We start from the raw sequence: 14,891 nt of genomic DNA on the forward strand, positions 1-14,891 counted from the left end.
GGAAAGTTGTGGAAAATGAAAGTATCAGGCACAAAATAACACTGAGGGATTAGGACAAAACACTGACACGACACTGAGCAGCACAGACACACAGTGAAGCAACACAGTGCAGCCATCAAGTAAAAACAAATTAAAGCTGTCTTTGTTCCAGGGTGCTCAATTACATTTAACCTGAATATAGGAAAACGTTGTATCCACTTTGAACTTGGTCTGCATCTTTCTTTCCAAAATGTGTTTTGCAGTCAGCGTGTCTTACATAGGTGCCATGTAAAGGCCTTAATAGGGGGCCTTGCTTTTATGGTAATTTGTTTTGTTCAAGCCCAAAGAGATACTGAGGATTACTGTGTTGATAAATAGAACTGACTTGGCACCTGCTGTGAATTCCACTTCATTGTTGGGACAGTGTAGCCTTTCTCTCAAACTATAAATACACGTGCCCTGATTTGGTCTTGACTTTTTATTTCTGTCAAATAGGAATACTCTCATGCGGTTAGAATAAAGGGACCATCGTTGATTGTAATCTACTCAAAATAACTAGAGCCCTTGCTCTGACACATAAAAAATTATAATTTAAAGTATGAGTGAAATGTTCCCATTTGGAATTTGGCCGAAGAAAATGTGTATGGGTTTAAAATGCCACCTGCAGAGAACTAACAAATCTAAAATAGATATTGTACAATATATGTATGAATATAGAGTGTTGAGCTAGCTTTCAGTCTTTCAATGACACCAAGACTAATCCGAGAGCGCTCTCTTGGTTTCTCAGCGCTTGGGGCATTCTTTTTGTAAATGCTGGTGTTTGCTTCAACACCGTTTTAAGGAAGCATGCACAATGCTGATCCTTCACATAAAAGTAAACGGGCAACAGGGCAAACTGAGGGTGATATTGAATAGTAGGAGTTTGCAGTTTGAGGCTGCCGAGCTTGTTACCTGAGGTCAGTCTCTGAGATACTCCTCTGGTGCAAGTCGTCTTCTTTCATCAGCATTTCTTCATGCTGCCGCTTGTCTTTGTCTACTTTATCCCCTGATCCCTTTCTCTCTCCCTGCACGAGCCCGTCTTTATTGACCCTTGTCCCTTCACCTCCACCTCTCCTGCCTGTCTCTTCCTCTTCTAGCACATCAACTAAATGCTCATCCCCCTCCCGCGACTGGCTCCTTGATCGCAAACGGCTGTAGATGGAGGCAGAAGCAAGACAGCAGCACATGCACAGCAGAAAGAAAACCAAACAAAAGCATGAGAAGTGTCAAGTGACAAAAATAAAGCCAAACACAAGGAAACAATGCAGCCAAAATCAAAAGCAGGCAGAGCAATAACAGAATAGACAGAAATGCAGAACTACTGCGAAGCATCATGCATGATGATTATCATTATTTTTTAGTTTGATTTCTTAATCTGATACAAGAAGCACCAAAATGATGCAATGTCTTCTGATTATTTCAGAAGTCAAGACCAGTTATGGACAAGCTTCTCCCACAGCTTAAAAGCACAGAGTTCAACTGTTTGGTTCAAGATTTTTCTACAACAGAGCCAAACCTGAACTCATTGGGGTGAGAAAATGACACAGTGCTATCCAGTGCATTTTCCTCTTGAGGCTCAACCAGGTACAAACAATTTCACTGTTGAAAATGTCTGTACGTGGGAACATACACAGGAATAAAACATTTTAGCTGTGGGGAGTTTGTCCACTTGTGAAAACAGCATGTTGGGTTTATAGTGCAAAAAAAAATAAAAAATCACTCTTCCCTTAAAGTTGAGGTCAGCTTACCGGATCTTGCGATTTCCTTGTGGTCTTTCAGACTGGACAGACATGTAGCTCGTGCTGCTGAACCGAGAGGCGCTACTGGTTCTCGACACAGCGGACACGTCGCTAACATCACTGTCTGATGACTTTGCCGACAGGTTGTCTGAACCCCTTGGATCTCTACTGGAATGCTGAAAAGAGGAGAAAACAGGTTGTAGTTCTTTTGTTGTTTGAATGCAAACATTTCTAAAGTTTTCCAAGTACACCGTTTTCCTTTTGAAGGGCAGCTACCAAGCTGCAGGGAAGAAATAAACATACACCATGAGCAGAAAGAAGAATGATATTGTCAAGCAGAGCGGGTCGGGGAATAACACAAAATAGCGGAAGTAAACACTCAACTCAGTACTATTCTAATGTCAACCCATTCATTCATTTTCTATACTGCTTGTCACGGTAAATAAAAAATAAAATGAGCTGAATGAACTGAGTTTTGTCTTTGAGGTATGAATGAAAGCAGCATAGAGTACTGTGGTTGTGCCAATGAAAGCAATTCTACCGAGCAGGATGCAGTGAACCAGAGTTCATCTTAAACAAGGAGCTTTGGAGATAATAGTGTTCAATGATACTCTTCAGTTAATGTAACGTATGTTTTTGGAATGCTACCCAAGTGTGTGTGCTTTTAATAATATCACTGACACGGTCTTTGAGGAATGTTAATAGTAGAATTTAGTGTTGAGTGTGACTAATAGTCAGTACTGGCAAGAAATGCGGAATGTTGTTTGCCAATGGAGCTTCCGAGAAGTATATTATTCAACAAACAAATCATAAGATGATCTGCTTTTTACAGCACGCGTACAGCTTCTAAAATGAGAGTGTTCATAACACAGACATAAAAGGAAAGCTGGGCAGCTACACTTTGGGAGACAGCAGGCTGTGGTCAAGCCTTCTAAACATGTCTATGATCACTTCAGAGTAGTAAACACTTGACTCTGCAAACTGTCGAAGTCACGTTCCTTTATTTTACAACAGTTGAATCGTAACAGCTAAAGAAAGCACATTTTTCTTTTCACCATACCATCAACTCTATCCAATCATTCAAGCACTTTGTGTTATCACTTTCATCTAAACTTTGAATCTTGGAAACAAAGCCTCTCAGATTTCCGCATAGATTTAGTAAGTCGTCAACTTACAAATAAAACAAGTTTGGAGTTGCCGTGTGTTTCCTACAAACGTGGTCATGATAGTGTAATGCTGTTGGCTTTTGGAGTCCTTGGCAGTGGTTCTGGGGAGCATTCCTGCTGGGGACTCCCATCTGGGCAACGATGGTGAGACCAAGAAGGCCAACAGTCAACATTAACCTGAGTGGTTCTTAGCTATTGGGATTTAATTCTCCTCATGGATTGCCTATAAGGGTGTCCATAAATGCGGGCCACATATTGATGGGGTTAAGGAGAAATTGAACCACAGATTCAGGAAGATCAGTATTTTTTTCATCTTGGCCATGAAACAGTAGAGCAGCTATACCAGCACCTTCAGCAGGGTACTAGAAGGTGCATGGAAGTAAGCTCAACCAGTTCCCATGTGAGAACCCATATTATATTGGCGTTATACGGTCTAGTATGACACAGATCCACACTATTGTGTCGTTGTTAAGTGTGCAAAGCAGAGGTGGATACTATGCCCACAAATCTCATTAACATGTTGATACGGTCTATACAGTGCGTGGACATGTTTTTACCTTGTGGTAGTCCTGCTCCAGCCGTGAATCAGAGCCAGCTCCCTGCTTGTACTTGTTCATTTTCATCTTCATCTGCCTGGTCCTCTCCTCCATGTCAATACCTGAGCAGATAATTACAGTTGTCATATGGAGGTCAATAATGAGTAAGAAAGCAGGGTGGCGGTAAACACTGCAGTGATGGGTGACAAGGTTCTGCTGTGCTATGAGTCATGAGCTATGAACAAGACCAGTCAAATGGCAAAAAAGTGAATGGTCAGCTTGGAAATCAAATGAGTGAGTAAAGACATACATTTTGTAACAGTTCAAATTCTTGTTTAGTCATAATTTTAGTGTTTATGGAAAATAATGGTGAATTACTGCATGTTTACATGTGACACTTGATAAAGAGCATCTTTTGCCAATTAAAATCAAACTTTTAATGTTGTTAATTGCATCTTCATGTTGCAATAATTTCAATCAATTGAGGGCATCATTCTCTAGCAAACAAATTGGTATTGTTATCCAGCTATTCTTGTTCTGTTCAAAATGTGTTACGAGTAATTCATTCATTCATTTGATTTTTTTTTTTAATGTTAACATCGAGAACCAACTAGTTACTTCTTCTGCCATCACCCCTGAAAGGAACCTGCACCTTCCCCACCCAGCGCCTCTCATTCTTCTCACCCAAAACGGCAGCTGTCCTCTCCAAAATTATTTCTGGCATGAAATCACCCACCTGCCCACTGGATCCATCTCCTCTGCCCTACTGACACCATTATCTCCTCCCTTGCCTTTGGAGATGTTCTCCAACATCATCTAAAAATCAAAACTCCAATCCATTGAAGATCAGCTACAACATTTGACCATGCTTGTACACACCAAGTGACTTTCTGTCAGGGCCGCCAGATACTGAGCGAGTCACGGCTGCTGGTTTTGCGGCGATTCAAAATCACAGTAACACAATAACTTCTCAAATGATAGCCAATCGAATTGCATGGAAGCTTTCACACAGTAAAAAAAAAAAAAATCTATTTATGGGTTATGAGCAAGTGATATGAATAAATATGGTCTTTTACAACAATAACCATATTTATAATTTGCCTATGGTGATACTTGTGGTCAAATTATGGTAATAGCCCAAAGTGCAAGCAGCCATTTTCTTCAATGTCCAAATTTTATTATTAACAATATTAATAATATCTAAGCCATCCATGCATTTCTTCATTCAACCTACCACAGCAAACTGAGCATGAGGCAGGTACATCCTGAATATGTTGCATTTATTGGGCAGTCAAACGATATATACATAAAGAATATAAATCGAAATGTAAAGCTCATGTCAAATCCCCCCTGCTCTCGCCAATGATAATCTGATGACGAATATTGTTATTGCTTTTTACATATATGTAAACACGTGCACACACACGCGCACACACACACACATCGACAGAGAAACGTAAACACATTTACAAAGCACATTTTACAAGAATTGGCTTTATGTTTACTTTTACAGCAGTTGAAATACATTTTCAGTGTAATTGTAGAAAATATGTGTCTTCAGACCTGCAAGCGGATCAAGTGTGTCCAACACTGTGGTAAAGCAAATAAATGTAATTCAGAGCATTTTATATTTGTTTTACGATCTGTGTTAAGATGCCTATCACTTGCTATAAATTGTCTTTTAATAAATAACTGGAGTACTGTGTAAATACTTTTTGGAGGTTAACACCTCTATTGGACAAAACTGAGAACACGCTGATCTATTAATTATTTGGCACTGATTATGTAAAACTATAATTCTGTCAGATCCCTATAGCGTCTCGATGACGAATTTGTATCTCAACAAATCTTTTTCAGTTTGATGGTTTTTTTTCTTTCTTTTATTTTAACAAAAAAAAGAATGGTGTCTGACAACAAGGGGTGTAACAAGGATCACACTGTTGTGATCATAAGATGATTCTTCTTAGCTGATGCCACACAGTCTAAATTGTAAAATGGCCAAAAAGCTACAAGCGTGATGACCAAGACAACATAGAGCACAAATAATGAGCAAAGCAAAAAAAAACAAAAAAAACAACAACTGGTAAGCCAGAAGGATTTGGTGGGGGCGATGATGCAAGCAGAATGAGAGAAGGAAGAAGATGATGAAGAAAGGACAGACCTGAGTTCGTCCAACTTGGTGAGGCAGTGTCTTCTGGGATCACATCCAGAATGGACAGACAGACAGACAGACAGAGGAGAGAGGAAGATGGATATGAGAGGATGCAAGAAGGGGTTGGAGTGAAGTTCGAGGGAATGTGACATCACCACTGTAACCATCGAAAAGGCCACTGTTTGGATAGCGAGGGTGAGAGGATGAAGGCTCGGGGAAGGGGAGCACACAATACAACAATACAGTGACAGAACAATGGTCAACGGAGAACATAAAGCACATGGAAAAAAAAAAAGGACGCACAAAACTCCACCATGGACATAAAAGCAAAAATACTGTAAGAGGATAAGAAGCTGTAAGAGGCTGAGGTAGAAGCTGAGATTTTCATTATTAGATAACTGGAAAGGAGCGGGAATTGGGGAAGGCTCTGTGTTTTAAAGGAAACAAAATCTGTAATAATAAAGATATGTTAATGCACTGTAGAAGACAGAAATTTCAGGCCCCTGGGAGTTGGAGGAGTGAAGGAGGGTTGGGTAAGAAGAGGGGAGGGAGAAGTCAATTGAGCCTCTATAGGTCAACTTTGTGAAGTCTGGAAAAAAATATGTCAAATTATAATTACAAGACACAAATACAGAGCTGCACAAAAAAGAAAGGGCACACGAGCACTAAGGCATTGGGAAATACATCAAGAGAAAGTTGAAGACAGCTAAGCACACACAAGCGTTAACTCAGAAAAGAAAGTGATGTAACGCATCCACTGCTTGGGTTCAAGTTGTTCATTTTTATCCAGTCACATATTTCTCCCTTTCTCTATTGCCTCCTCATTTTCAGCCAACTTCAACACAGAAATCTTCTGGCAAATATTTGCTTTGCCCTCTTCTGTGAATAAATGTTTTTGAATCAACAATCAGCTTGTGACTTATTTCCCACAGCTCTTTGTTTCACTTTGTCTCTTTCTTGCTGTCGCAAAAGACAAAGCAGCAATAACTGCAGCTAGAGAAAAACCTATCTTAAAAACGAAATCCCGAGCTAATTTTTTCGGACAGTTTGCATTGAGCACATTAGTTGAAAATGTAGGTCAATAAAGGAGTGCCACATTAATTAAAAATAATTTGGGAGTCTTGTGATGTGCCTTAGCAGTTTTCATCTCTTGCAAGCTAAAGTCACACAATTAGGAGAATGAAATCATTGTCCAAGCAGGGGAAATTTTAAGTCTTGACCAACCTATTGAATATATTGATATTATATGAAAACAGGACAACTAGACATATAAGTACTGCACTGTATTGATATGAAGTCTTAACAGATACTGTACAAATATAAATATGCAGCATGGTCATGAGTGTTGTGGTGTTAAACCAATTAAGAAGGCTGTCCATCATGGGACTGAAGATGAAAGAATTTAGTTCAGTGGGGACTAGTGAGGACCAAACAAACAATCTTCTTCATGGCACTCTGCAGCATATTACAACATATTTAATATAATATGTATGCACTGTTCAAAAAAGTATTCATATTTATACATCTCCATTTGCACTCATTATTGACTGACTTTCAGTGCATAGATATGCACATCAACAATTTTATGCATGAATTCGGTTCAGTATAATTCACCATATTACACTTCAAGGTTCCGAACGGCGCACAGCCATCCATTCACACTCACATTCGCACATAGTCTTCACTTAACATTTTGTGCACGTTTGTGGTATGTGTGAAGAAGTCACAGTCGCCAGACGGAAACACATAAAAAAAAAGCAAAAGGACAATTCCACAAAAGAGTGCCTGAGCTGAGATTCAAAAGACACTTCTTGCTACAATGCTGACCTAATAAATAATGTCGCTATTATTGTCCAGATGTATCAACCCCATGCAGCACCGCAACACCACACACAAAAAAGCAAAAAAGAAAACTAAAGACAATCATCCATAGACTCCATGATCCCATATCAAATAAATCTGATGATTAAGATGCCTCAAACAACAACATCTGAAACAAATCTGACATTACTAGATCATTTTTTGGAAGTGGATGGACTTCAGGAGGCCAGTACTCCAAGAAACCGACACAGGGCATAAGAAGAGGCAAAATGCACACCCAGACCAACAAACCTGTGACACTGAGGAAAGGATGCATCCCTTCAACAGACAGCGAGCCATTAAGCCCTCGCTGCTGGTCCTCCCATGTTACTTCTAAAAAGACACACATGTAATACACAAAAACACCTAAGGCAAGATGGAATAAAATTACACAAATACACTTCGGTCCAAGTTTTAATCTAATATATTTCTAAATCAGGTGTTTTTTTTAAATAAAAATTCACCTGATTTAAAAAGGCGAAATCAAGTGTATGGTTGTTTAAATCCAAACAAGAGAGAAAGCGCTTCTCCAATTCAGCACCACCGAATGAACAGCTCCATTGTCATTTATTTGGGCATTGCTTATGACATGCACGCCATCTCCTGGTCACTAACAGTAATGGCGTATTTGCTTCTTAACCAAAGCACATTAACATGTTGCAGAACGTGCAGAAGGAGAATTCTCTGAGTATATTGGAATCATTTTTAATGCCGTATTTAGCTTGAAGGAAATTTCAATGGTTTGTATTTTATTGCTAAAACGGCTTTTGAATTGCGGATTCTCATTAAGGAGGACAGAACAGATGGCGTATAAGATCCTCTATGGAAGCAGCAAAGACAGCAAAGATGTCCATATGACATTTCAATTCAGGTACTGACTAACCATGCATACCTCTAATTTAGTCACAGCACATCACAATAGAGAGACAGAGTCGGAGTAGGAAAGTTGAGAATGGCACACTCAGCCAACCAGTTTTGTTCAGGGATAGTATATAGAGGAAATCACACATGCCAAGGAACTGACTTGCCTTTTCTCCCATTTACTGGTGCGCTTTGAATCTTTTCTGAACAATATGCTACTGGTGGAAACACAAAAAGTGGGTCACAAATTCCAAACATTGGACAATTATATCAAAGCAGTTTATACTTTTAGTACAAATGCAAAGATGACTAAATCTGTCAGTAAATTTAGGAAAACTGGGAAGTCCTATTCTCAAATAAGTCATATTCAAGAGGCACTAATGCCACATTATCAAAATGCCATATAAACAGGGAGTACGATAACATGCAGAAAAATAAATATCGCTTCAAAAATACAACGCATTTAAACAAGTCCAAATACGTTTCTTTAGAGATAAACACACCTGGGTCACTATCCTGATGTCCAAGTGACCCAAATTTCTCGAGTGATCCCTCATGAAGAAAAAATTGAGAGTTCAATAAAGATAGCCGTGGTCCAGACGGTTATTTGAAATAATTACTGAAGCAAGGCAAGACTAAGCAACAGAGAGAAGAGTTGCGTATAGAGAAGACAAGGTAAGCCCTAATGGACTCTGACAATGATGAAAGAGTCTTGCAAATGCTTTGACAAGTCCTACAGGACTGTCTGTGCTTTTTAATTCCTGCAAGCTTTGTCCCAGCCCTCCCCACCAATCACCATAAACCACACCAAGAATTAGAATTAAAGAAAAAAAATTTAATTAATCACATCAACCTTTGTAGCACGTCTAAAACGATTTGCTATGTATCTTAAAATATCACTTTAGAAGAGGAAGAATAAGGCAAAAGTACTAGTGAAAAATAATGAGGTAGAAAGTTGTCTCAGGTACGTCAAATATCTAACAAACAATACAGACTCAAAACAAAGACACACTAGACACTAATGTTGGGATCCAGACAGGCTAACACGGCAACAATATTACGACAAAAAGGGAGTACACTACTACACTACATCAACCACATCTGCAACCACCATAGCAGACAGAGTTTGGGTATTCAGCGTGAGCTATGGCTCAAACACCCCTCACTCTGAAGACGTAAACCCCCACACATAGGTACAAACCTTCATAAGGCTCGGGTCCTTCGTCTCCATCTTCTACGAGGGAAATGAGAAGGGAACCGAGTCGACATGTTATGAAAATACTTTGTAAGTTAATTATTAAGACCGCAAGAAAGAAGAAGAAGAAGCCTTCATATTCCCATTGCGAAATCTGAGTGATATTGCCCAACTAACCCAAAATATTATCAAGGGACAGAATTTGCACAAACAAACCAATCTAAAAATCGAGAAAACACAACCGGGTGACTTACTTCTGTCTTTCCCGGTGGATGGAAGCTGGGGGAGTTGCCGACCTCGTCTGTGGGACATTGGCGTACTGTTTGGACTGGTCTGGACTGATCCACTACGAGGATGCGCCCTATATGACACAAAGTTATTGAAAGTGAGGTATGACACAAATCATATGGATGTACACATGTAAAACACAGGACAGAAAGAAACCTGTATCAGTAAATAATGATAGAATGTGTAATACATATTTAATATCCTCAATCTACATTGATTCAACTATTTACTTTGACCAAATTAACGTGAGGTAGTTGACACCATATCAAGAAGTCAGTGCACTTTGCATCCCTAAAGACAACGCACGCTTAATGACGTTTGGCACATGGCATGGGAGTGAAGGGACACATCGACTGTTCGGAACTGAGCTGCAAAAAATAAATTAAAAAAATAAAAGAGGCGCTGAAACGCATGTGCAGTCAGTCATCAAGCTGCAAGAAGAAAAAAAGTTCAATGCAGAATCAGCAGACCATTGCGACCATGCGTTCGGACCGTCTCCAAAAGGGCTTGAACTCAAATCAGAAAGGAAAACGAACAGAGGATGCCATCAAAGGGTTACAAAAGCATCGGTCCATGTTAGTAACAAAACAAAAGTATAGTGGGCCCAACACTGCTATACTCACACAGGTGTATAAGCAGTGTGTTCCAAAATCAAAATGAATCAGCACGATATCTGGTGCCAGGATTAGCGTGCTTTGGATATGTAAAGAAAATGCAGCATCAGTACTCTTGTGATCAAAACACAAATGGGAAAGGTAGGTGCATTTAGGTGAAATAAGGAAAGGGAGCAGGTATTGGGATTGTGTAAGCTGGGCGGTGGTGAAATGAGTTCCCTCATTGGTTCTGTGTTAGTCAGGTTAGTTGGTTCAGTGTGAGCTCATGATAAAGTATTTGCTTTGAGTTTAGTCAACACATTAAACGTGTGTTTACCTTCTGGGGCCTAATGTAACATTAACTCATATCATGAGCATTTATGTAGCAGTTTAATTGTCTAAAAAAAATAGTGGTACTGCTAACTGATGCTGATTGTTAACTAACTGGGGATGAATAAGTTAGCAGTACATTATTTTGAAAAACTTAGTTTGATCAAAAAATGCTGAAAATCCTAACTTCATGTTGATCTTATTTTCCCTCACAATTAAACTGTCTCAGGGAAGTCACTGTCTAACGAAGGCCAGAGTCTGAAATTGTGATGAGTTGGTTGACGACTCCAGTCTGGGTCACACCTCGTCATGGCAGGTGAGGGAGGGGCTGACCTCCCAGACGGTAGAGACGGCATGGACCTCATCATCGATGAGTCGTGGGGGCGTTCAGTGGAGCGTGATCGGGATGCGGGGCGCTCTATTGTGGGCCGCTGGTCTGCAGATCGGGACCTGCTGTGATACTCGTGTCTATCCATGGCTCCGTGGCTCCTATAGAAGTTATTGAAAGATAGGCAGGAACTCAGTGGGCCCCGTGTGGCGGGGACAGTAGGCTGGAAGGGAGGTCAGCGCAGGCGAAAGCGATTAGCGGACCACACGAGTGAGGTATGTTTTGGCCTGTTGTCAGCAGTTTTTACTTGACACATTTCATGGTATTATGTAAGAAATGTTTTCCAACCTGAGAACGGAGCAGTCGACATGAAGGGCTGCCGTAATGATAAGAATACTATATGTAGTAATGGTCTTTCACGAGCAATAATATTAGTATCAAATTCCATAAGTGTATGTTTCATTAATTATTTCAGTTTTATTAATCATTCTGCAGATTTTTTTAGTTATTTTTTTTTTATGGGAATCTTGTGAGATTAAATAAATGACAAGTGTGCAAGGTATAAGACTTTGTGCTCATGCTATTGGCTCCGTGCTCATGTGCAGTATGTTTGTGGTACCAAAATGCTCTGCGAGTGATGGTTATAATTCACATTACATTTAGTTGTTAGTCACAAAAAAATTGTATTTTTGGCACATTTTTGGCACATTCGGTCCCCATACAAAATAACCTGTAAAAAAATGATTAACACATGATACATACATTTAAAAAAGAAAAAGAAAACATCAATGTAAGACATAATACACACCATGTGGCACAAAACTGGGTTTGTCAGCATGCATGAGTACAAATACAAACTTTATATTAAAGCCGTGGGTATGTCTTCTTATTAGGCAGCAAGACACCAAAATACTTCCTGTAACTTGTCTAATAATGTACGGTTGAAAATCGTGTGGTGTTGGAGTGTTCTATAGAGGATAGTTCATCAGTTAGTGACCTTAAAAAGGCACCTTCAAGAGTATTCACAGTAATGGTCAATATACAGTGGGGATGAGCTGTTAGTATGGTAGAAATCAAGCTGTATAATTTCTTGCCATGTTTGCTATTTGGAAAAACACATACTGGCAGGCGGCAACTATTTCTTTGATTGCTTGTTATAATGCTTATATACAACTGCTGTGTCCCACTTATGGTGCACTCTGTAGCAGTGCACTTCATCGCAAGGTATCCCCGAAATAAGCCTGCCAAAAAACAAAAGGTCCCTTAATAGTTTGCGTTTCCTGACTTAATCCCACTTCAAGCCTTTTTGCTACTTTTACTCTGACTGAATGCTATCAAAACACGGCACTGGGATGAGGAGTGGAGGGCATTTGATTCCTCAGCGAATGAAAACGTTCCTTTCTAGGCTGCTTTAAAAGAAATTTTGACATGGAACTCTTGTTAATGGTCATCTGTGGTGATTTGGAGACCAGCTGAACCATGGGGACATTTTGCGACACTTTAATAAAGACAGTCAAACACTTTGAAAGAGTTCTAAGAACTCATCAGTTGTCCGCCCCAGAGGGGGAACAAAAAGGCACCGGTGTAATTCCTGACTGAAAGTCAGATGGCAGAAGATTGAGTAGTCATTTACAATGTTTCTGGGCAAAGGAACATGTGAGATATTTCATTTTATTTCTGCACTGAGGCACTGGCATTGGTCCTGGTGGTGTTATCAGCTCAATATCACATTCTAGCCGGACACCATAATTCAAAGAGCAAGGACAGCATTGACAGAGTTACTCGGCTGTTCCAAGCATTACTTTTTTGATGCCTAAGCATTGGTGTGCAAAAAGGAGCTGCCAATACAGAGGTACAGTGACAATCATGCACAGCTTGTATCGGCATACAGCTGCTTGCACAATGTAAACGGGAAACATAAACAAGGCGATGGTCACGTGCTGGCCAGCAATTTACTGAAAAGTCATACAGCTGACAACAGCAACATAAAGAAGCTCTGAGCATCAGCCTACAAGCACAGAGGCAGTTGTGTACCATTCATGTACATTTACACAACTTCAGAGCAGTGATGTCTCTTTGGCAGAAACCGATATCAAACAGGATATCCTTTTCTGGCATCACAATCACAGATAAATAAATCAACAACGGGGGACGTCAACATGGCGGATGCACTGATGCAGCGGCACTGCATGTCAATACCTCTCAAAGTCATAGTCTGAAGAGTAGGCGCCCTCAGAAAAGGCACGGGATATCCTAGTGGAACGCAGTAACCTGACTGCTTCCTCACGGCAGATTGGGTACAAACGATGGTTTCGGCTGGGAAAAAATATCATATCACAGCTGATCAGAATCAGGGTGTTCTTCTCCCGCACAAGGGAGGGTAACAAAAAGGAGAGGGCAGAACCGCGTAACGAACCACTAAGTGTTCGTCTGCAGATAATTTGCATATTCATACTCCTTCATGTGAAGGCTGGACGGCCACAGATGCTACCTGAAGGTCTGCATAGATGATTTAAGGCAGGAACCAAAATATCTGAAGGATAACAATTAAAAAATGATGCTGAAAATGGATGAGTGAGGTGTTTTGTTGTTCATCTATTTTGTTTCTGAAAGCCTGGCATAAGTTCAGTCCTTTGAAGACAAAGTCTAGTCGTCACTGAAAATGTTAACTTGGAATGTATCTGTAAGAGCTTATTATAGTTTCCACCACTTTTAATTGACATAAGTTACAATATTAAATTAGGTACTGTATGTGAAGTAAGAAAATCAAAGAGGTTATTGCATATGAAGTTGAAAACAAGTCTTAATAGTCACAGTGTAAGTGCCAAGTGCTCCGCACTTAGATGGAAGTTGGAGAAGAGAAAAAAAAAAACTGCGGATTAAGGTTTGCAGTTCACTGGCTTGGAATATGTTTACTGAGGTTGCAAGCAAGTTTAGGTCAGCATCTAACCTTTTGGGGAGTATCACTAGAGTGAGTAGGTGTGATTCGAGGGAGGGTGAAAAAATGGTTGCGACCATATGGAGGCAGGAGAGGAGTCAGAAATAGATCTGAGATGGAGACAGAGGGAGACAATAGGAAGTAGAGGGAGCTCGATGCGGACCAACTCACAGTGGAGCAGATGAGGAGAATCAAAGGAGATAAATCAATATAGCAAGAACCTTCAATACTCATATACACTGCTTCAAAGAGGGAAATAAGACTAAGCATGTTGTCAAATGCGCATTTACTGCAAATGGACAATTTTGATTGACTACAATGGTTCATTGTTTTTGTTGCTGTTTTTAAAGTACAGTACATCAAAAAGGAGAACTCAAAATGATCTTAAGTCATTTTTTTGTCTCATTTATAAATTCTTTAAGTGAATGTTTTGGGTAGAAAGCTGATTTAGCATACTCCTGACCTAGACAATTTATATAAGTGTGTTTACTCTGTCAATGACACTGATTTATAGTAGAGCAAGCCTAAAAAAAACAACTGGAAAAAAAGGAAAATAGCTATGGTCTGATAGTGCCAAGGCAATGACTGGACATTTCAAATAATATATTTAATGCGCAGAGCAAATAATAGTATGACGAGTTACTGGTCACTTTTTCTTCCTTTCAAGTTCTTGGTAACATCTGCCACCTTGCTATATCCGTCCTCTATCATGCATTACTTCCAACTCAAACTAGAAAAAAAAAAATGTAATAGATACACTTGTGCAATTCAGAAACTCAGAGTAAAGTATCATTTGATTATAAATTACATATAACCCAGAGGATCCTGAAGATATATCATGAGGAGTATGTAGATTGCATATATGATGAGTATAGAGATTGCATATC

At 39.7% G+C, this 14,891-nt stretch overlaps 1 protein-coding gene across 19 annotated transcripts in view; it reads right to left on the reverse strand.

Moving 5' to 3' along the window:
- Nucleotides 1-14,891, reverse strand: part of rims2a (regulating synaptic membrane exocytosis 2a) — an 88,739-nt gene that overhangs the window by 15,487 nt on the left and 58,361 nt on the right. For 12 of the 19 annotated variants that reach the window (XM_085918367.1, XM_085918363.1, XM_085918370.1 and 9 more), the window contains 5 exons: nt 11,042-11,227; nt 9,782-9,888; nt 3,481-3,581; nt 1,767-1,933; nt 931-1,170 (listed from right to left, as the gene is read on the reverse strand). In XM_085918367.1, the coding sequence (XP_085774493.1) occupies nt 931-1,170; nt 1,767-1,933; nt 3,481-3,581; nt 9,782-9,888; nt 11,042-11,227 (801 nt within the window). The remainder of the gene's footprint in view (nt 1-930; nt 1,171-1,766; nt 1,934-3,480; nt 3,582-9,781; nt 9,889-11,041; nt 11,228-14,891) is intronic. The other 7 variants (XM_085918374.1, XM_085918377.1, XM_085918376.1 and 4 more) reach the window with 2 other exon arrangements.

Source organism: Syngnathus leptorhynchus, chromosome 8, assembly GCF_054491065.1.
Source record: "Syngnathus leptorhynchus isolate UIUO chromosome 8, UIUO_Slep, whole genome shotgun sequence".
NCBI lineage: Eukaryota > Metazoa > Chordata > Actinopteri > Syngnathiformes > Syngnathidae > Syngnathus > Syngnathus leptorhynchus.